General features: G+C 42.8%; 2 protein-coding genes across 3 annotated transcripts in view; both read right to left on the bottom strand.

Moving 5' to 3' along the window:
* The window catches only part of mapk1 (mitogen-activated protein kinase 1), a 43,864-nt gene extending 31,850 nt beyond the window's left edge, over positions 1-12,014 (bottom strand). The window contains exon 1 of the mRNA XM_061906022.1: positions 11,594-12,014. Within this exon, the coding sequence (XP_061762006.1) occupies positions 11,594-11,724 (131 nt within the window). The 5' untranslated portion in view covers positions 11,725-12,014. The remainder of the gene's footprint in view (positions 1-11,593) is intronic.
* A 2,896-nt stretch (positions 12,015-14,910) lies between these two features.
* The window catches only part of mapkbp1 (mitogen-activated protein kinase binding protein 1), a 14,715-nt gene continuing 6,825 nt past the window's right edge, over positions 14,911-22,800 (bottom strand). For both annotated transcript variants that reach the window (XM_061906021.1, XM_061906020.1), the window contains exons 12-31: positions 22,774-22,800; positions 22,575-22,700; positions 22,426-22,496; positions 20,672-20,793; positions 20,541-20,616; positions 20,371-20,482; positions 20,183-20,246; positions 19,996-20,121; positions 19,821-19,927; positions 19,718-19,755; positions 17,336-17,452; positions 17,155-17,250; positions 16,970-17,082; positions 16,774-16,898; positions 16,580-16,705; positions 16,438-16,519; positions 16,164-16,375; positions 15,578-16,060; positions 15,322-15,407; positions 14,911-15,260 (exon numbers count right to left, since the gene is read on the bottom strand). The exon at positions 22,774-22,800 is cut by the window's right edge and continues 65 nt beyond it. In XM_061906021.1, coding sequence (XP_061762005.1) covers positions 15,030-15,260; positions 15,322-15,407; positions 15,578-16,060; positions 16,164-16,375; positions 16,438-16,519; positions 16,580-16,705; positions 16,774-16,898; positions 16,970-17,082; positions 17,155-17,250; positions 17,336-17,452; positions 19,718-19,755; positions 19,821-19,927; positions 19,996-20,121; positions 20,183-20,246; positions 20,371-20,482; positions 20,541-20,616; positions 20,672-20,793; positions 22,426-22,496; positions 22,575-22,700; positions 22,774-22,800 — 2,540 coding nt within the window. In that variant the 3' untranslated portion in view covers positions 14,911-15,029. The remainder of the gene's footprint in view (positions 15,261-15,321; positions 15,408-15,577; positions 16,061-16,163; positions 16,376-16,437; positions 16,520-16,579; positions 16,706-16,773; positions 16,899-16,969; positions 17,083-17,154; positions 17,251-17,335; positions 17,453-19,717; positions 19,756-19,820; positions 19,928-19,995; positions 20,122-20,182; positions 20,247-20,370; positions 20,483-20,540; positions 20,617-20,671; positions 20,794-22,425; positions 22,497-22,574; positions 22,701-22,773) is intronic.

Here is a 22,800-nt window from a genome sequence, read left to right as displayed (position 1 = left end):
GCAGGAGGGTTTAGTGTTGCCCACTTAGAAAGATGGTGACAACCTGGGTGTAGGAATGTAACCAAACAGTGACCTGGTTGTAGGAATGTAGCCACACAGTAATAATGATCAAACTTCTCAGTATTACTCTTTGAATGAAAATCATGCAGAAAACATGACTGATAAATGATCAACTCATAGACTCACTGGATCCATTACTGATGACAGACTGGATCACACACACTAAATCACTCACTGGCTGCTCTGGATGTAAACAATGTCAATTGCCCTGTTGTAGGTTTATATGTATGGTAACATGACTGTGTTGTAGGTTTATATGTATGGTAACATGACTGTGTTGTAGGTTTATATGTATGGTAACATGACTGAAGTCACTTTGCTAGCTCCTACTTATGTGTGAAGGTTATTTTCACATAAGATGTGGATGTGGACATCTTGATTCCCACATCGGAACTGGAACGCTCACAACTCGGCTCCGACTTGTAACTTCCCAGGTCACTTGAACGCAGCATAGATCTTACCCATATGAACTTGGTTTGGAGAGGAGCGCAAAGGGCACATGTGCACCTCGTTGCTATGGCAACCAATTAGCAGTACCTACCCAGTGCGTTATTATTTCAGGCTCAACTAGTTCAGCGAGAGTAGAAATAAAAGTGAGTCAGGTTACTGGAAACTGGTAAGTCAGCTTCCCCATGTGCTAAAGTTAGCATATCAATCATTCTTTCATGCACTTGGAGTTACCAAGACAACATTTTGGGTGCACATGTGCTAAAGTTAGCATATCAATTGTTCTTTAATGCACTAAATAGGTATGATCAAAATAGTATCAATCTCACAGAGATTCCTGAGACATTTTATGAGATAATGAGGAAGCCAGTCAGGTGATCATGTGGCATAGAGGAGGAACCACAGAGCCCTTCCCCATCAACAACAATGCTAATCAAAGTTAAAGTTAAGGTACCAATGATTGTCACACACACACTAGGTGTGGCGAAATTATTCTCAGCATTTGACCAATCACCCCTGATCACCCCCTGGGAGGTGAGGGGAGCAGTGGGCAGCAGCGGTGACGCGCCCGGTAATCATTTTTTGGTGATTTAACCCCCAATTCCAACCTTTGATGCGGAGTGCCAAGCAGGGAGGTAATGGGTCCCATTTTTATAGTCTTTGGTATGACTCTGCCAGGGTTTGAACTCACAACCTACCGATCTCAGGGCGGACACAAACCACTAGGCCACTGAAAGCAGACTTTGTGAGAGACAACAAGGATTACTTAGGGAACAATGATGATCCAGGACTTTATATTTTTGAGCATGAATACAAAGAGGATGGACAATAAGTTTTAGAAGCCAAGTGCTAAACGGATGTAGCTTTATTGTGACACTATAGCATTAGCAGCATTGCCAGCTGCTAAACATTCAAACCAACCATACTAAAGCAACAGTGTAAGAGTTCCACTCTAGCTGGGATGCTCACATCATTCCGTTTAGATGAAGAATCAATCACACTAAAACAAGTTGTTTTTTTACAAGCTAGTTTAGCAGCTCGCAGGCCTTCTTGTCCGCACCTGCTGGTTGGTACTCTGCGTGTACCATGCGACCCTTGTCCTCCAGTCATGGTGATGATTATTCACTTGGGGGCGGGGCTCCGCACACAGACAAAGACAAATGAAGGTATGGTCCATATTTGTCACAGAACTGGAAGGAGGCGTGAAGGTGGTGCACTGGTGATGCAGGTGGAAAAGGAGGCGGGAGAGGCCACGTTTCCACAGCGACGGCATTACAAGGCATCATCGCCATGTTATGCAACCGCCGTGTTGCCGTGACGACGCACAAGAGAATGGGGAGGGTCAGAAGAAGACCTCAACCGAGCTCAGTCGGGGGAGGGGCTGTCTTTGTCTTTGCAAAGTCTGATGCTCTGCCATGGCTTTGAATGCAACACCATCTGAACTATACTATAGTACTACTACTTCACTGATAGTACTACAATACTACTATCTTATAGGGCTGGGCGATATGGCCTTTTATTAATATGTGGATATGATTAGGCCATGTCACGATACACCATATACAGTATATCTGAATATTTTTCCCTTACCCTTGAATGAACACTTGATGCATATAATCACAGCAGCATGATGATTCTATGTGTCTACATTAAAACATTCTTCTTCATACTGCATTAATATATGCTACTTTTAAACTTTCATGTACAACTAAGTCAATTTAGCAAAACTGTATTAATTAAACAGTTATAAGGAGTGGCAAAAACATTCATGTCATTTCAAAACAGAAAGTGCAAGATTGTCAGAGACAATTTAAAACAAGTTATTAGTGCACTTTAGTGCATGATGTCACTAAGGTGACATATCAAAACAACACTAAATTAAAGTGCACTTTTTGTACAGAACACCACTACAGTACATTAAAACAAATAAAGTGAACTTTGTGTATGATATCACACAAGATATTTCAATAAGTGTCAAATAAAAATGAGCTGCATAATATGAAATCAAATAGTGTATGTCCTTTGTGGTACGCTCCAGCAGACGTTATCTCCTTCTGTTGTGGACTATTTGTGTCATACAGTGTTGACGTAGTTGCTTGGGCATTTTGTGGGTGTGGCACCGAACGGAGATGTTAACATGCAGAGTTTCAAGAACTCCTTATTCTCTAGCGGGTGACTTTTTGTAGCAAAGCTTTTGCCGCATACTTGGCATATTACCGTTGTCTGTTAAATATCTTCCCGCTTAAAGCCAAACCACCGACAGACGATGGACCCCCAACTGTTTTTCTTGGGAATTAATTCTTCCTTCATTTGTTACCAGATTCCCACCTTCTCTCTCTCTCTCGTATTACTACTAGCATCACAGCTAACGCATGCTGCTACCTCTGCTCGGTGAAGGCCTATGACGTTGCACGCGCGACAGTATGTGACGTATGTAATAAGGTGCGCTTGTTTTACATCTTTGTGAGAAGGAGAGACAAGAAAGAGAGAGAAACGCCTGGAGTGTAATGCCCGCAACTAAAAAATAACTGTGTGAGAACGTATACTCCAATCGCACAGAGACAAACCCGTGATATATATTCAGTATATTCCGTATATCGCCCAGCCCTACTATCTTACATGAACTACACAACAGTACTACTACTTCACTGATAGTCCTACAATACTACTATCTTACATGAACTACACAACAGCACTACTAATTCACTGACAGTACTAAAATACTACTATCTTACATGAACTACATAATAGTATTACTACTTCACTGATAGTACTACAATTATACTATCTTACATGAACTACACAACAGTATTACTACTTCACTGATAGTACTACAATATTACTATCTTACATGAAGTAGACAACAGTACTACTACTTCACTGATAGTAAAGCAAACAGAACTAGATGTTTCAATTCCTTTGGTAGGTAGGAACAGTCTTGACGGTAGCAGTCCGTGTGGAGTGGTGAAAGGGAGGGTAAGTATGTCATTGGGGTCTTCGGGTGGGCACCCTGCTTCATCAACGTTTCGTTGATTTGAAGCCCACGACGTCTCCAGAGGGCTAGAGGGCTCAACGGTTTACCTAGCGTCCCAAGTACACCCCCTTCCATGCCATACCCTCCTTATCCTGTCGGACTCTGCATGGCAGGGTCGTCCTTTTCCCTGAGTCAGGCCTAAGTCTGACCGCATTCCATTGTCTACAATACTACGAATCTCACATGAACTCTACAACAGTACTACTACTTCACTGACAGTACTACAATACTACTATCTTACATGAACTACACAACAGTATTACTACTTCACTGACAGTACTACAATACAACTATCTTACATGAACTACACAACAATACTACTAATTCACTGATAGTACTAAACACTAATTTATCAAATTAACTAACCAGTAGTGCTACAATACTACACTTAAACATGATGGCTGATATATCAACATATTAATACATGTTCCAGGGTGCGTGAGGAGAGCCAATCAGCCAATAGGAAGTTAGGAGCTGGTCTTGGCGTCCAATCAGACCAAAGACATCCCAGTTCACCACCACGTCAAGACTACAACTCTCTGACAATGATGTCATGGGCAGAGCGGTTGCCGTGCACAATGGCACTGGGAGAGGATGGCAATGTGAAGTATATATATAACGTAGTAACAGACACATTCAGAACAATATGTAATATGTACAATATACACACTGCAAGTATATTTATAATGTAGTAACAGACACCATCATAACAATATGTAATATGTACAATATACACACTGCAAGTATACATATAATGTAGTAACAGACACCTTCATAACAATATGTAATATGTACAATATACTCACTGCAAGAATACATATCATGTAGTAACAGACACCATCATAACAATATGTAATATGTACAATATACACACTGCAAGTATACATATAATGTAGTAACAGACACCTTCATAACAATATGTAATATGTACAATATACACACTGCAATAATACATATGTAGTAACAGACACCATCATAACAATATGTAATATGTTCAATATACACACTGCAAGTATACATATAATGTAGTAACAGACACCTTCCTAACAATATGTAATATGTACAATATACACACTGCAAGTATGCATATCATGTAGTAACAGACACCATCATAACAATATGTAATATGTACAATATACACACTGCAAGTATACATATAATGTAGTAACAGACACCTTCATAATAATATGTAATATGTACAATATACACCCTGCAGGTATATATATATAATGTAGTAACAGACACCTTCATAACAATATGTAATATGTACAATATATACACTGCAAGTATATATATAATGTAGTAACAGACCACTTCATAACAATATGTACAATATACACACTGCAAGTATACATATCATGTAGTAACAGCCACCTTCATAACAATATGTAATATGGACAATATACACACTGCAAGTATACATTTATTGTAGCAATAGACACCATAACTATATGTAATATGTACAATATTCACACTGCAAGTATATATCATGTAGTAACAGACACCTTCATAAAAATATGTATTATGTACAATACACACACTGCAAGTATATATGTATGGAATGGCCTCAATCTCGTTACCCTGCGTAATGACAATAAAGTTGATTCTGATATACAAACCCCGTTTACATATGAGTTATGAAATTGTGTTAGATGTAAATATAAACGGAATACAATGATTTGCAAATCATTTTCAACCCATATTCAGTTGAATATGCTACAAAGACAACATATTTGATGTTCAAACTGATAAACATTTTTTTGTTTTGCAAATAATCATTAACTTTAGAATTTGATGCCAGCAACTTGTGACAAAGAAGTTAGGAAAGGTTGAAATAAATACTGATAAAGTTGAGGAATGCTCATCAAACACTTATTCGGAACATCCCACAGGTGTGCAGGCTAACTGGGAACATGTGGTTGCCTTGATTGGGTATGAAAACAGCTTCCCAAAAATGCTCAGTCTTTCACAAGAAAGGATGGGGCAAGGTACACCCTTTTGTCCACAACTGTGTGAGCAAATAGTCAAACAGTTTAAGAACAACGTATCTCAAAGTGCAATTGCAAGAAATATCATCAAAAGGTTCAGAGAAACCAACATTGAATGACCATGACCTTTGATCCTTCAGACGGCACTATATCACAAACCGATATCAATCTCTAAAGGATATCACCACACGGACTCAGGAACACTTCAGAAAACCACTATCACTAAATACAGTTGGTCGCTACATCAGTAAGTGCAAGTTAAAGCTCTACTATGCAAAGCGAAAGCCATTTATCAACAACATCCAGAAATGCCCCCGGATTCTCTGGTCCCGAGATCATCTAAGATGGACTGATGCAAAGTGGAAAAGTGTTTTGTGGTCTGAAGAGTACACATTTCAAATAGTTTTTGGAAATATTCGACATAGTGTGTTCCGGACCAAAGGGGAAGCGAACCATCCAGACTGTTATCGATGCAGAGTTCAAAAGCCAGCATGTGTGATGGTATGGGGGTGCATTAGTGGCCAAGGCATGGGTAACTTAGACATCTGTGAAGAAACCATTAATGCTGAAAGGTACATACAGGCTTTGGAACAACATTTGCTGCCATTCAAGCGCCGTCTTTTTCATGGACGCCCCTGCTTATTTCAGCAAGACAATGCCAAGCCAAATTTTGGCTTCGTAAAAAAAAGAGTGCGGGATCTTTCCTGGCCAGCCTGCAATCCAGACCTGTCTCCCAACAAAAATTTGTGGCGCATTATAAAGCGTAAAATACGACAGCGGTGACCCCGGACTGTTGAACGATTGAAGCTCTACATAAAACAAGAATGGGAAAGAATTCCACTTTCAAAGCTTCAACACTTAGTTTTCTCAGTTCCCAAACATTTATTGAGTGTTGTTATTAGAAAAGGTGATGTAACACAGTAGTGAACATGCCCTTTCCCAACTACTTTGGCATGTGTTGCAGCCATGAAATTCTTAGGTAATTATTTGAAAAAAAAAAAAAAAGTTTATGAGTTTGAACATCAAATATCTTGTCTTTGTAGTGTAGTCAATTGAATATCGGTTGAAAAGGATTTGCAAATCATTGTATTCGGTTTATATTTATCCATCCATCGATCCATTTTCTGCCGCTTATTCCCGTTCGGGGTCGCGGGGGGCGCTGGCGCCTATCTCAGCTACAATCGGGCGGAAGGCGGGGTACACCCTGGACAAGTCGCCTTCTCATCGCAGGGCCAACACAGATAGACAGACAACATTCACACACTAGGGCCAATTTAGTGTTGCCAATCAACCTATCCCCAGGTGCATGTCTTTGGAAGTGGGAGGAAGCCGGAGTACCCGGAGGGAACCCACGCATTCACGGGGAGATATATTTACATCCAACCCAATTTCCCAACTCATATGGAAACGGGTTTGTATATAATGTAGTAACATACAACTTCATAACCATATTTAATGTGTACAATATACACGTTGCAAGTATATATATAATGTAGTAACAGACACCTTCATAACAATATGTAATATGTACAATATACACACTGCAAGTATATATATATATACCATGTAGTAACAAACACTTTCATAACAATATGTAATGTAAAAGGTGCTCCTAGTGAAAACAGAGTTTAAAAAAGTTTCTAGGAACTAGAAGTTCACTCCAGTGAGCATCCAACTCTTCTTGTCTTTCAAACAGGCAAATAAGCTAAAAAAGTGATAGGCCAAGAATATTACAAACAGGAAGCGAGGTAAAGTGCACGTACACATTGCTTCACTTCTTTTTACGCTTATGACACCTTTCATACACTCCACAACCACAGTTTGACCAGGGAACTGACCTATTTGCACCATTTCTATTTGCACCATTTCCTGTGCCATAAACGCAGACTTCCTGTCAGCGTAAGGACACACACACACACACACACACACACACACACACACACACACACACACACACACACACACTTGCAGCAGATTTGTAAAGCATACAGATACAGATGTGCATTTGCTTCCCAAGTGTGCAAAGACAAGAAGCAACACAAGACATTTACTGGAAACATTGAAGACAACAGAAATGTTTCCTTTTGATGGACATGGCAACCTAAAAACTTTTTCATGTGCCAATAACTTAAAGCGGACTATTATGACGTTATTGACAATCAATCACATTTTAAATGTGTTAATAACTCAAAGTGGACTATTATGACGTATTTGATAATCAATCACATTTCAATGTGTTAATAACTCAAAGGGGATTATTATAACGTCATTGACAGCTCCAATAAGTGGTTTGGATGACAGGTTTCAGCAAATAAGTCGTTTCTAAAAAAATATGTCACTTTAGTTGAAATGAAGTAAAGGTGTTGTTTTTTTGCTGCTGCAATAAAATCATTAAATCACTTTGTCAACAACAAGGAAATGTGTTAGGATGAATAAAATCACATTTTGGCTTCATTTAGTGACTGAACTCAAATAAACAACATATTTTGGTTGTTTCAGTCAAATAAACAGCATATTTACATTATGTCAGTCAAATTAACAACATACTTGGGTTGCTTCAGTGAAATAAAAAAACTATTTGGGTTATTGCAGTCAAATAAACAAGATATTTGCGTGATTTAAGTCAAATAAACAAGATATTTGCGTTATTTGTCAAACAAAATATTTGCATTATTTCAATATACTAACATATTTGGGTTATTTCTGTCAAATAAAAGACATATTAGGGTTATTTCCGTCAAGGAAACCACATATTTACGTTATTTCGGTCAAAAAAACGAGATATTTATGTCATTTCAGTCAAATAAACATATTTGGGTTGTTTCAGTCATTTCAGCAACATATTTAAATTTTTTCAGTCAAATAATCAACATATTTGGGTAATTTCAGTCAAATAACATATTTACGTTATTTCAGTCAAATAAAAACATATCTGTGTTACTTCAGTCAAATAAACGGCATATTTGGGTTATTTCAGTCAAATAAACGGCATATTTACATTAAGTCAGTCAATTTAACGTATTTTGGTTGTTTCAGTCAAATAAACGACCTAATTGGGTTATTTCAGTCAAATAAATGGCATATTTACATTATGTCAGTCAAATTAACAACATATTTGGGTTGTTTCAGTCAAATAAACGACCTATTTGGGTTATTTCAGTCAAATAAACAAGATATCTGCGTGATTTAAGTCAAATAAACACGATATTTGCATTATTTCAGTCTACTAACATATTTGGGTTATTTCAGTCCAATAAAACACATATTTGGGTTATTTTAGTCAAGGAAACAACATATTTACGTTATTTCGGTCAAAAAACGAGATATTTGCGTTATTTCAGTCAAATAAACAAATTTGGGTTGTTTCAGTCATTTCAGCAACATATTTACGTTATGCCAGTCAAATAATCAACAAATTTGGGTAATTTCAGTCAAATAACATAACTATGTTATTTCTGTCTAATAAAAAACATATCTGTGTTACTTCAGTCAAATAAACAGCATATTTGGGTTATTTCAGTCAAATAAACAGCATATTTAAATTATGTCAGTCAAATTAACATATTTGGGTTATTGCAGTCAAATAAAAGGCATATTTACATTATGTCAGTCAAATTAACGACCTATTTGGGTTGCTTCAGTCAAATAAACAACCTATTTGGGTTATTTCAGTCAAATAAACAAGATATTTGCGTGATTTAAGTCAAATAAACAAGATATTTGCATTATTTCAGTCTACTAACATATTTGGGTTATTTCTGTCAAATAAAAGACATATTTGGGTTATTTCGGTCAAAAAAACGAGATATTTGCTTTATTTCAGTCAAATAAACATATTTGGGTTGCTTCAGTCATTTCAGCAACATATTTACGTCATGTCAGTCAAATAATCAACATATGTGGGTAATTTCAGTCAAATAACATATTTACGTTATTTCAGTCAAATAAAAAACATATCTGTGTTACTTCAGACGAATAAACGGCATATTTGGGTTATTTCAGTCAAATAAGCGGCATATTTACATTAAGTCAGTCAAATTAACAACATATTTGGGTTGTTTGAGTCAAATAAACGACCTATTAGGGTTATTTCAGTCAAATAAATGGCATATTTACATTATGTCAGTCAAATTAACAACATATTTGGGTTGTTTCAGTCAAATAAACAACCTATTTGGGTTATTTCAGTCAAATAAACAAGATATTTGCGTGATTTAGGTCAAATAAACAAGATATTTGCGTAATACCCTCTTCCATTCACATCCCATCTCCCCGGATTATAAACAACTCAAATGTACTTCTAATGTATATACTTGTTCTTATGCTATCTGAACTCACTATGTTCTCTGCTGGCTGTACATATCCTACTAAATAAGACCTACACTGTTTCAATGTCCACATTTCTCTGTTGATGCAATTGTTGATGACTGAAGTTCTGATATCAACCAAAGCTCCTCATCCCACCCCCGGATTGTAAATAATGTAAATAATTCAATGTACATACTATGATGATTAACTTGTGTGATGACTGTATTATGTTGATAGTATATATTTGTACCATGAACTGATTAACGTGGACCCCGACTTAAACAAGTTGAAAAACTTATTCGAGTGTTACCATTTAGTGGTCAATTGTACGGAATATGTACTGAACTGTGCAATCTACTAATAAAAGTATCAATCAATCAATCAAATTTAAGTCAAATAAACAAGATATTTGCATTATTTCAGTCTACTAACATATTTGGGTTATTTTCCGTCCAATAAAAGACATACAGTATTCGGGTTATTTTAGTCAAAGAAACAACATATTTACGTTAATTTGGTCAAAAAAACGAGATATTTGTCTTATTTCAGTCAAATAAAAAAATGTGGGTTGTTTCAGTCATTTCAGCAACATATTTACGTTATGTCGGTCTAATCAACAAATTTGGGTAATTTCAGTCAAATAACATAATTATGTTATTTCAGTCAAATAAAAAAACTATCTGTGTTACTTCAGACAAATAAACGGCATATTTGGGTTATTTCAGTCAAATAAGCGGCATATTTACATTAAGTCAGTCAAATTAACAACATATTTGGGTTGTTTGAGTCAAACAAACGACCTATTAGGGTTATTTCAGTCAAATAAATGGCATATTTACATTATGTCAGTCAAATTAACAACATATTTGGGTTGTTTCAGTCAAATAAACGACCTATTTGGGTTATTTCAGTCAAATAAACAAGATATTTGCGTGATTTCGGTCAAATAAACAAGATATTTGCGTGATTTAAGTCAAATAAACAAGACTTAACGATGTTATTTCAGTCTAATAAAAAACATATCTGTGTTACTTCAGTCAAATAAACAGCATATTTGGGTTATTTCAGTCAAATAAACTGCATATTTACATTATGTCAGTCAAATGAACATATTTGGGTTATTTCAGTCAAATAAACGGCATATTTACATTATGTCAGTGAAATTAACAACATATTTGGGTTGTTTCAGTCAAATAAACGACCTATTTGGTTTATTTCAGTCATATAATCAAGAAATAGGCGTGATTTAAGTCAAATAAACATGATATTGGCATTTTTTCAGTCTACCAACATATTTGGGTTATTTCAGTCAAATAAAAGACATATTTGGGTTATTTCCGTCAAGGAAACAACATACTTACGTTATTTCGGTCAAAAAAACGAGATATTTGCGTTATTTTAGGCAAACAAATTTGGGTTCAGTCATTTCAGCAACATATTTACGTTATGTCAGTCAAATAACATAGTAATGTTATTTCAGTCAAATAAAAAAACGTGTTACTTCAGTCACATAAACGGCATATTTGGGTTATTTACGGCATATTTACATTATGTCAGTTAATTTAACAACATATTTGGGTTATTTCAGCGAAATAAACGACCTATTTGGGTTATTTCAGTCAAACAAACGACATAATTTATGGTTTTTACGCGACTGCTAGCAGTGTTGCTAAACTAGCGTGCTAAGCTAGCGTCCTGGCGGGAGGTGTGTTGGTGTCTGGCGGCCGCGGAGTGCGCGATGGCCGGCGTCACTTACCACACCATCCCGTAGGCTCCCTCCCCAATGTAGGACAGGTTGCTGTAGCGAGGCCCGACGTCGAACGCCTGTCCGCGGACCAGCTCGGTCCCCGTGCTGGGGATGGGGCCGCTGCCAGCCGCTGTGGCCATGGTGAGCAGGGGGGAACAAGGCAGGACAACGGGCTACTTTTGAGTAGTTTAGTCCGCGGTGGTTGGCTGGGAAGCGGCCAGCGGAGTAGCTTAGTCCGCGGTGGTCGGCTGGGAGGGGACAGCGGAGGTCTGCGGTGAGAGCGAGTCAGTGAGTCCGAGGAGGTGCTGTGCGGCGGCCAGGCGGCAGGAAATCATTTGGTCATGTGATCCACTTTCACTTTTCTCTTCCTCTTTTTCCTGCTTCGCGTCTCCACAAAACTTGCCGTTTTTATTTAGCTTCAATCACCGACAAGCTCGTGTTTGAACATATTTACTTGTGTTTGGCATTCGAGCAAACATTAGGTGTTAACTCCAACTATAAATACGACTTCTTAGCCTGTGGTGACACGAAGTGTCCACAATCACATAGTTTGAGGCATGTGGAAAGAATCATGTTTTCATATCAGTTGAATAATTATCTTTAGTTGAAAACAACACATTTAACATCAATACAAGTAGGGGTGCCAACTTTTGATTTGAGTATTTATAATCAGCACAAATCATAGTATGTATAATTTTGTAGTGTTGGAGAAATGAAATTCCAATGATCAATATGAAGACAGATTATAATGGCTTGAAGTAGAAGTCATTTGTGTTGTGGCGACATCTAGTGGCCTCAATAATATATTAAGTTACACCCTGACAAAGCAAGTTAGATAGTGCTGACACCTTTGTTACTGGATACTTTATACTTTTCCCTCTCTCTTGACTCTACGCAAAGGGGTCGCACCGCACTCCTCTCTGTGCTTGCCTTTGTCTTGTTTCACTTCCTTGTTGCACTGATCTCTACAGTCTACACAATAAAATTGATCAACTTCCCTCTCTCCGGAATTGGCAAGATGGGGGAAATTTGCCTGTCCTGATGGAACACTTATTACTGGACACACCACTAACTCTTGCCTGGAGATCCTTTCAGTGGAGGACATCGAAGACATCTACCTTTTTTAAATAATCAAGCTGTCTGATGGCAGCAGGTTGAACAAGTGCTGACCAGGGTTAGAGATGTCTGATGGCAGCAGGTTGAACAAGTGCTGACCAGGGTTAGAGATGTCTGATGGCAGCAGGTTGAACAAGTGCTGACAAGGGTGAGAGATGTCTGATGGCAACAGGTTGAACAAGTGCTGACCAGGGTGAGAGATAATAATAATAATAATAATAATAATGGATTATGGGGATAGGTTGATTGGCAACACTAAATTGGCCCTAGTGTGTGAATGTGAGTGTGAATGTTGTCTGTCTATCTGTGTTGGCCTTGCAATGAGGTAGCGACTTGTCCAGGGTGTACCCCGCCTTCCGCCCGATTGTAGCTGAGATAGGCGCCAGCGCCCCCCACGACCCCTAAAAGGGAATAAGCGGTAGAAATGGATGGATGGATGGATTAGATTTATATCGCGCTTTTCTATTATTAGATACTCAAAGCGCTCACAGAGAAGTGGGAACCCATCATTCATTCACATGTGGTGGTGGTAAGCTACATCTGTAGCCACAGCTGCCCTGGGGTAGACTGACGGAAGCGTGGCTGCCGGTTTGCGCCTACGGCCCCTCCGACCACCACCTATCATTCATTCATCATTCATTCACCAGTGTGAGTGGCACCGGGGGCAAGGGTGAAGTGTCCTGCCCAAGGACACAACGGCAGCGATTTGGATGTCTGATGGCAGCAGGTTGAACAAGTGCTGACCAGGGTGAGAGATGTTTGATGGCAGCAGGTTGAACAAGTGCTGACCAGGGTTAGAAATGTCTGATGGCAGCAGGTTGAACAAGTGCTGACCAGGGTTAGAGATGTCTGATGGCAGCAGGTTGAACAAGTGCTGACCAGAGTAAGAGATGTCTGATGGCAGCAGGTTGAACAAGTGCTGACCAGGGTTAGATATGTCTGATGGTAGCAGGTTGAACACGTGCTGACCAGGGTGAGAGATGTCTGATGGCAGCAAGTTGAACAAGTGCTGACCAGGGTTAGAGATGTCTGATGGCAGGAGGTTGAACACATGCTGACCAGGGTTAGAGATGTCTGATGGCAGCAGGTCAAACAAGTGCTGATCAGAGTTACAGATGTCTGATGGTAGCAGGTTGAACAAATGCTGATCAGGGTTAGATATGTCTGATGGCAGGAGTTTGAACAAGTGTTGACCAGAGTTAGAGATGTCTGATGGTAGCAGGTTGAACAAGTGCTGACCAGGGTGAGAGATGTCTAAAGGCAGCAAGTTTAACAACTGATGGCAGCAGGTTTAACAAGTACTGACCAGGGTTAGATATGTCTGATGGCAGCAAGTTGAACAAGTACTGACCAGGGTTAGAGATGTCTGATGGCAGCACATTGAACAAATGCTGACCAGGGCTAGGGATGTCTGATGGCAGCAGGTTGAAAAAGTGCTGACCAGGGTTAGAGATGTCTGATGGCAGCAGGTTTAACAACCGATAGCAGCAGGTTGAACAAGTACTGACCAGGATGAGCAATGTCTGATGGCAGCAGGTTGAACAAGTGCTGACCAGGATGAGCAATGTCTTATGGCAGCAGGTTGAACAAGTGCTGACCAGGGTTAGAGATTTGTCTGATGGCAGCAGGTTGAACAAGTGCTGACCAGGGTGAGATGTCTGATGGTAGCAGGTTGAACAAGTGCTGACCAGGGTGAGAGATGTCTGATGGCAGCAAGTTGAACAAGTGCTGACCAGGGTGAGAGATGTCTGATGGCAGGAGGTTGAACACATGCTGACCAGGGTTAGATATGTCTGATGGCAGCAGGTTGAACAAGTGCTGATCAGAGTTACAGATGTCTGATGGTAGCAGGTTGAAAAAATGCTGATCAGGGTTAGATATGTCTAATGGCAGGAGTTTGAACAAGTGTTGACCAGAGTTAGAGATGTCTGATGGGAGCAGGTTGAACAAGTGCTGACCAGGGTTAGAGATGTCTAAAGGCAGCAGGTTTAACAACTGATGGTAGCAGGTTGAACAAGTACTGACCAGGGTTAGAGATGTCTGATGGCAGCAAGTTGAACAAGTACTGACCAGGGTGAGCAATGTCTGAGGGCAGAGGTTATACTCCTACTTTTTGGAGAGTTACTGATAAATAATTGAGAATTGTACGTTTGCGATGACGTCACCATCACCTTCAACATGTGCAGGTGTGTGTCTGCAAATACACAATCTTTTTAAAGAGGCAGCAGCACATTTATTTCAAAATGGTTTCCACCAAAGTTTGTTCAAACGGCAGACAGTGTTTTTTGCGCCTTCTTCACACAGGAAGTCAAGTGTAAAAGGTGCGGGTCTAGGTGTCCTCCAGGGGGTGGAGTTTCCTGTTGACCGCTTGAAGCAGCAGAAGAGAGTACTCCTCCACCAGCGCCGCCGTCCGTTCTTGGCCCACCACCCCCAGAAGTCCCCCGCCGGACCCCAGCGGCAGAGAATCAAGCTCAACCTTCATGGCCTGAAGGGCCTCTGATAGGTGCTGGGTCATGTGACTCTGCTCGGGGGTGGAGTCTTCGGAACAGGAGGCGCTCATCTGCGAGAAGCAAGGTGGTCATTGTGGCTGAAAAAGCAGGACAGGAAGTTGAGGGGCGTACCTTCCTGTACAGGTGTGTGGCTCGCTTGAAGCAGCTCAGGAGCTCATTGGTCAGCGCCTGGCACTCCTCCCCACTCATTGGCCAGTCTGCAGCGAGAGGGGAGTCAAACAGACCATACGCACAGGTCATGTGACAGGTGAGCAGGGCGGAAAGGTAAACGGGGAGGAGTCTCACCGGCGGTGACAGAGAGGAAGGATGAAGGCCAGACGGAAAGATGACAGGATGAAGGGATGAGGAAAAGTAGAAGGTTCCAAACCTGCGTCGTCCTTTGGCTTCGTGCCGCCGCCAGCCTTCTCCAGCAGAGTGGGGCCAGGGATGGGAGGGGGACCAGAGGGGGCGGTCTTGATGGAAGGTTTGTCAGGAAGTGGCGCCGCTGGCAAACGGGCGTGGAGGAAGCGAGGGGGCAGGGTGGGCTGGTTTCCCTGCCAACTCGAGGAAGAAAAAGGACAGCTGACTAGAACTGGAGTCGCTTGAGGAGTAATCAGACAGGAGAACCCGGCCCCCGTCGCCTCCACCGAAGGGTCCAAGGAGGCTCGATCCAGGGCGTCGCCCAGTGAGACGGAGCGGGACATCTTGGCCATGGAGCTGGTGGTGGGGCTCATGTAGGAGCGTGACCCCCCCGCCCACGGGGAGGAGGGCTTCCTGAGCGTGGTCATGGCAACACTTTCCTGGTGAGGAGAAGAGGCGAAGTGGCGTCGGGGGCCAGATGGAAGGCTAGTGGGACGTTGAAGAGACACGCCTACACACAGACCAGAGGGCAAAGGTGAGACAGTCTGAAAAAGAGCCAGAAATAAAACAACACAAGTCGTCACTTTGGGCCTACGGGTGTGTACTGGTGCTACCTGGCTTCACCGACTGGAAGACTACGCCCACTTCCTTTCTGGACTCCACCACCTTCTTGCTGTGGAAGTCCTGCACCTCATCCTCCAGAAGATGACTTTCCTTTTGACTCTGGTCCTTGTTCTGGTCCCTCAAAGGATGGACCTCAGAGATCAGAGGACAGGACTTCTTCTCCCTAGCTTCCGACTCGGTCTGAGACCAAGGTATGGCCCGACTGAGGAGCAGAACCCGACAGGAGCACAAATGAAAGGAAAACTAAAGGAGGTCGCCTCGTACCTTGCAGCGGAGTTCTGGGAGAGGAACTTGGACGAAATGCTGAGGCTTTCATTTGAGCTGTGAGCGGTTCTGCTCGATCCGTCTGCCAAAACAATAGACATGTGTCACGTGCACCTTTGGACTCGGAGCAGTCGCCCATCACCTGCGACGTCGGCTAGCGTGACAAAGTGTTTCTTCAGGAAGGCTTCCTGGTCCGGAGTCTGAGGGACGAGTCCAGCGTCCACCTCCTCGTCCAGCGAGTCGCCGTCCTCACTGAGCTGTTCCGAGTCTGACAAGAGACAAAACCGACTTCTTGACTTACCTGTACTGGGCCAACGTCCTGATCTGACGCCACACCTTCCGCTCCTGGGTCTGGACTTGAGGTTCTGGAATTGAATCTGAGCGAGCAGCCACTGTCTGGACTCGGTTTGTCTCGCTGTCCAGCCGCAGCTACACTACACGTCCCCTTCACCTCAAAGTCACTGCAGAAAGCGGACTTAGTCTAGCGTGTGATGGCCATGACAGGTAGGAGGACATGAGGACGGCGGTCTACCTGTTCACGCTCTCCTCCCACTGGTCGGGAAACAACACTGTCTCTTCCTTCTCTGGGCTCTGAATGGACATGAAGTCCGGTCTGTGATTGGTCCTTACCTCCACATGCCCCACCTGAGCGGGTGGAACCAGGGTCAGAACTTGAAGGTCCAATCAGAACCAGGGTTACCAGTTTTAGCCACTGACCTGCAAACTGATGCTACTTCCTTTCAGCTGATTGTTCTTGTGAAGCCCCGCCCCTGAGACCCAGGTGCCCATTGGGCTGCCGTCACTGCAGAGCATCTTCATTAGGAGGGACAGATGGACATTTCACTAAGGAAATCCTTTTGGCAAGTATGGATGGATGGATGGAAGTGTGTGACGCAACCTCGGTTTCCGCGTCCAGTTGTCTCAGGTCCAACATGGACTTCACTGTCAGTACATCGCCGGCGCCACCAGACTTCCTGGACCAGCGGCGCCGAGGGAGTTGTCTTTCTGAAGCAGGCTGAAAAAACATAGCAAGCTAACAAAAAGATGCTAAAAATAAATACAGCAAGCTAACAAAAAGATGCCAACAATATAAAACACCACAAGCTAACAAAAGGATGCTAACGATAAAAAACACCACAAGCCAACAAAAAGATACTAACAGTGTTTTCCCCAGAAAATTTGTTAGTTAAAGTGGTGATTCTCCACGGGGAGGGGACCGGAGAAGGGGGTCGGTGGGTGTAAAGATCGTAACTCGGCCTGTCGCCATCACGTCTCCACCTCGTCGCTGCCACCACAGCCTGTGGGGCATTAGACTACAGACTGCGGTGGAGTAGGCCGGCTTCGTCGCGTGAAGAAGCCTACAACTTTTGCTTGTGTTTATTTCGCTCCATTTGCTGAATGGTGATATACGATATATATCTCGATATTTTTTCCATAAAGTAAAAACCAAACAGTCGTAGTAACCTGAGATACTAAGTATGTCATTATTATGACTTTGTAATTTTAACAAAATAATGACTTAAAAGGTCTAATTAATGACTTATTGTAAGTAAGCGTAAATCATTAATTTGACCTTCCAAGTGAAGGTCCTGAGTAGTCAGGGTTCAATCCCAGGCTCGGGATTTTTTTGTGTGGAGTTTGCATGTCCTCCCTGTGAATGCGTGGGTTCCCTCGGGTATTCTGGCTTCCTCCGACCTCCAAAGACATGCACCTGGGAATAGGTTGATGGCAATACTAAAAAAAAATTCGCCCTAGTGTGTGAATGTGAGTGTGAATGTTGTCTGTCTATCTGCGATGAGATGCGACTTGTCCAGGGTGTACACCGCCTTCTGCCCGATTGTAGCTGAGATAGGCACCAGCGCCCCCCGCAACCCCATAGGGGATAAGCGGTAGAAAATGGATGGATGGATGGATGGATTTAAGTAAGCATTTGCAGTGAGCGTTTGAAAAAAAAAAAAAAAAAAAAAAAAGGGGGCCACATGCTGACATATGTTAAACTCATCATGCTTAATTTATTACAGCATTTGGGAAGCCTGTAGTTGATTTTTATTATGTAAATGTTGTATTTTATCACCATGTGATAGCAGGGACCCTGCCATTGAAAACTAGGGTGCTACATTACTAATGATTAATGTAACTATAGCTGAAAAAAATAGTACAATAGCAAAAGGAGAGATTATTCATCCCTGAACACCATGGAGTTCATGTAGGCCTTATGATGCAGTTACAGTATTATATCCACTATTAGAGACATAAACTCTTCACTTAACATAATGTCCTTTTTTGCTGCTTCAACACCGCTCAATCAACATAGATTAAAGTCAAGTGAAATAACTTAGTTTTTAACTATAAGTCAATAATGCTTGTCTTTCTCTCAGACAGACAGGGCTTTGCTGTCCGTAACACACACACACCACACAGCGAGCTAACGTTACCATAAAAGCTAATTAGCCTTCACCTCAAGAACTGCGAGCGAGCTGAGCTGCCGCTTGTTTCTAGAACGTCAACGGGCTCATAGTGATATTACAAATAGTTGACTTGGAAGTGTTTATTATCACTTAGAGAGAGTCCGCAGCCTTACTTGCTAAAAACATCTTTCTGCTCAGTCCACGTTACATGCGCTCTGAATACGCACTGCTGATTGGCTTTTACATGCGCTCTTAATATGCACTGCTGATTGGCTGTTACTGCTTCGCGTGTAACCAATCAGATGGTTCTGTGGGTGGGACAATGGTGGGTGCTCCATAGACATACTGACTGAGGCAGACGCAGAACTAAGCAGAGCGGCTTGTTAAGACCTTTTTTGGGGTTTTTTTTGTTTAGACTTTTGTTTAGGCGGTGGCTCTTTGTTAAGGCGGCCGCCTTAACAACAAAGCGCTGCGGTCAACCCTGCTAACTAATAATATATAACACCACAAGCTAACAAAAAGATGCTGACAATGTAAAACACCACAACCTAACAAAAAGATGCTAAAAATATAAAACACCTCAAGCTAACAAAAATATGCTAACAATATATATCAACGGGAGCTACCAAAAAGATGCTAAAAATATATAACACCACAAGCTAACAAAAAGATGCTAACAATATAAAACACGACAAGCTAACAAAAAGATGCTAAAAATATATAACACCACAAGGTAACAAAAAGATGCTAACAATATATAACACCACAAGCTAACAAAAATATAGTACTTTATTGATTCCTTCAGAAAAGTTCCCTCAGGAAAATTAAAAGATGCTGACAATATATTACTGGTGGGGTTAAAGGTAACTCACCATCATGCAGCCTGACTTCTTGTCATGTGACGTGTCAGCTGCAAGATAAGTTCCGTTACCGCCTCAACTTTTAACTGTTTCCCACGTTGCTATGGCAACACACCTGCGTCGTCCTCCACCCTGCTGAGACAAGCTGGCTCCTCCTCCTCCTCCTCCTCCTCCTCCTCGCTGTCAGAAGACAAAGCATGGGGGGGACACTCCGCCTCCCTGCTGCGCCAACAGCGGTTGATGTCATCCGCCGTTTCTATGGGAACCACACAGTCGGTAATCCACCTCACCTGAACCTTGCCGTCCGCTGAGGTGCATTGTGGGACACGCCAGCCAAGAGTGAAGGTCTTAGGTCAGCCAGCCGCTGTTGCATCTTCAGCGTCATCTGTGGGTTCAGACGCCACACGAAGATGCAGCTACACACACACACAAGTGTGACTCATGGTGTGTGACCACATTAGGGACAGTGTAGCGTACCTGTCTCCTGACACACTGATGAGGCGTGTGCAGTCGTTGCTGAACTTCAAGCCAGTCACCACCTCTGACACACACACACACAAAGAGCAGACTGTTAACACACACACGGGACCCACCCGAGTGTCCAAAGACAGTGGCCACACACTGGCCAGCGTACAGGTCACAAACACACACACACACACACACACCCGAGTGTCCAAAGACGGTGGCCACAGACTGGCCAGAGTGCAAGTCGAAGATGTTGATGCTCTTGTCGGAACAGGAAGTGGCTATGTAGAGACCTGAGGGGTCGATTGTGACCTGCAGAGGAGGCGGAGAATGAGACTTCCTGGTTGGTTACCATGTCAACAGGCCGCACCTTGATCAGCGTTCCATCTTCTCCCTGAGAGCCTTTGAAGATCTTCTTCTGTTTGCTGTTGCTGATGTTGAAGATCCTGCAGGACGGACATCCTCATCCTCATTGTCTTCAGAGAAGGGGCGGAGTCTCACCTGATGCTGCGGTCCTGGCAGCCAATGGCGGCATACTTCCTGGTGGGCTCCACGTCCATGTCGTAGAGCGTGGTCTTCCTCGCCACGTGGTGCGTCCGAGCGAACTCCAGACCGTGGTCCGTCTGCGTGGGTAGTCCAAGGTTAGCAACAGGAAGTGCTAATTTGGCCGGGGAGTACAAAATTAGCAACAGGAAATGCTAACTTAGCCGTGGAGTTCAAGGTTAGCAACAGGAAATGCTAACTTGGCCGGGGAGTACAAGGTTAGCAACAGGAAATGCCGACTTAACCATTGAGTCCAAGGTTAGCAACAATAAGTGCTAACTTGGCCGGGGAGTCCAAGGTTAGCAACAAGAAGTGCTAACTTGGCCGGGGAGTACAAGGTTAGCAACAGGAAATGCTATCTTAGCCGTGGAGTCCAAGGTTAGCAACAAGAAGTGCTAACTTGGCCGGGGAGTGCAAGGTTAGCAACAAGAAGTGCTAACTTGGCCGGGGAGTACAAGGTTAGCAACAGGAAATGCTATCTTAGCCGTGGAGTACAAGGTTAGCAACAAGAAGTGCTAACTTGGCCGGGGACAACAAAGTTAGCAACAAGAAGTGCTAACTTGGCCGGGGAGTACAAGGTTAGCAACAGGAAGTGCTAACTTGGCGGGGGAGTACAAGGTTAGTAACAGAAAGTGCTAAATTGGCCGGGGAGTACAAGGTTAGCAACAAGAAGTGCTAACTTGGCTGGGGAGTCCAAGATTAACGAGGACGGCGTGGCGAAGTTGGTAGAGTGGCTGTGCCAGCAATCTGAGGGTTACTGGTTCAATCCCCGCCTTCTACCATCCTAGTCGCGTCCGTTGTGTCCTTGGGCAAGATACTTCACCCTTGCTCCTGATGGGTCCTGGTGAGCGCCTTGCATGGCAGCTCCCACCGTCAGTGTGTGAATGGGTGAATGTGGAAATATTGTCAAAGCGCTTTGGGCTCCTTAAAAAGGGGTAGAAAAGCACTATCCAAGTACAACCCATTTACCATTAACAACAGGAAATGCTAACTTAGCCGTGGAGTCCAAAGTTAGCAACAAGAAGTGCTAACTTGGCCGGGGAGTCCAAGATTAACAACAGGGGGAGTACAAGGTTAACAACAAGAAGTGCTAACTTGGCCGGGAAGTACAAGGTTAGCAACAGAAAGTGTTAACTTGGCCGGGGAGTCCAAGATTAACAACAGGAAGTGCTAACTTGGCCGGGGAGTACAAGGTTAATAACAAGAAGTGCTAACTTGGCCGGGAAGTACAAGGTTAGCAACAGAAAGTGTTAACTTGGCCGGGGAGTACAAGGTTAACAACAAGAAGCGCTAACTTGGCCAGGGAGTACAAGGTTAACAACAAGAAGTGCTAACTTGGCCGGGAAGTACAAGGTTAGCAACAGAAAGTGCTAACTTGGCCGGGGAGTCCAAAATTAACAACAGGAAGTGCTAACTTGGCCGGGGAGTACAAGGTTAACAACAAGAAGTGCTAACTTGGCCGGGAAGTACAAGGTTAGCAACAGAAAGTGCTTACTTGGCCAAGGAGTACAAGGTTAACAACAAGAAGTGCTAACTTGGCCGGGGAGTACAAGGTTAACAACAAGAAGTGCTAACTTGGCGGGGGAGTACAAGGTTAACAACAAGAAGTGCTAACTTGGCCGGGAGCACAAGGTTAACAACAAGAAGTGCTAACTTGGCCGGGGAGTACAAGGTTAGCAACAGGAAGTGCTAACTTGGCGGGAGGACCACACCTGCTGGCCACTGCGGAAGTAGACACTCTTGTCCGCGCCGCAGCTGATCAGTCGCACTTTTCCCCCGTTGGCTGCAAGGTAGAAAGCAGGAAGTGATGATTTCATGCTTTACACAGGAGAGGCTGCTGGCAGGGTCAGAGGTCACCGACCGGCGAATTTGACGGCGGTGATGGACGAGGAGTGTTCGTCCAGCGTTTGGACCAGACGGTAGTCCGCCGCCGCGTCCAACACGTGGATGAGGCGATCTCGACCGGCCGTGGCCAAAAAGTGGACGCCTGACAGGTGCGGTCATGTGACACAGTTACTGTCGGCCAATCGCAGGCTTGGATTTGGTCACTTGACACTCACCTGTTTCCGCCTGGGAGAAGTCCAGAC

Source organism: Nerophis ophidion, linkage group LG07, assembly GCF_033978795.1.
Source record: "Nerophis ophidion isolate RoL-2023_Sa linkage group LG07, RoL_Noph_v1.0, whole genome shotgun sequence".
Classification (NCBI taxonomy): Eukaryota; Metazoa; Chordata; class Actinopteri; order Syngnathiformes; family Syngnathidae; genus Nerophis; species Nerophis ophidion.
The sequence above is the reverse complement of the archived record's forward strand: the minus strand, read 5'-3'. Positions and strand labels throughout refer to the sequence as shown.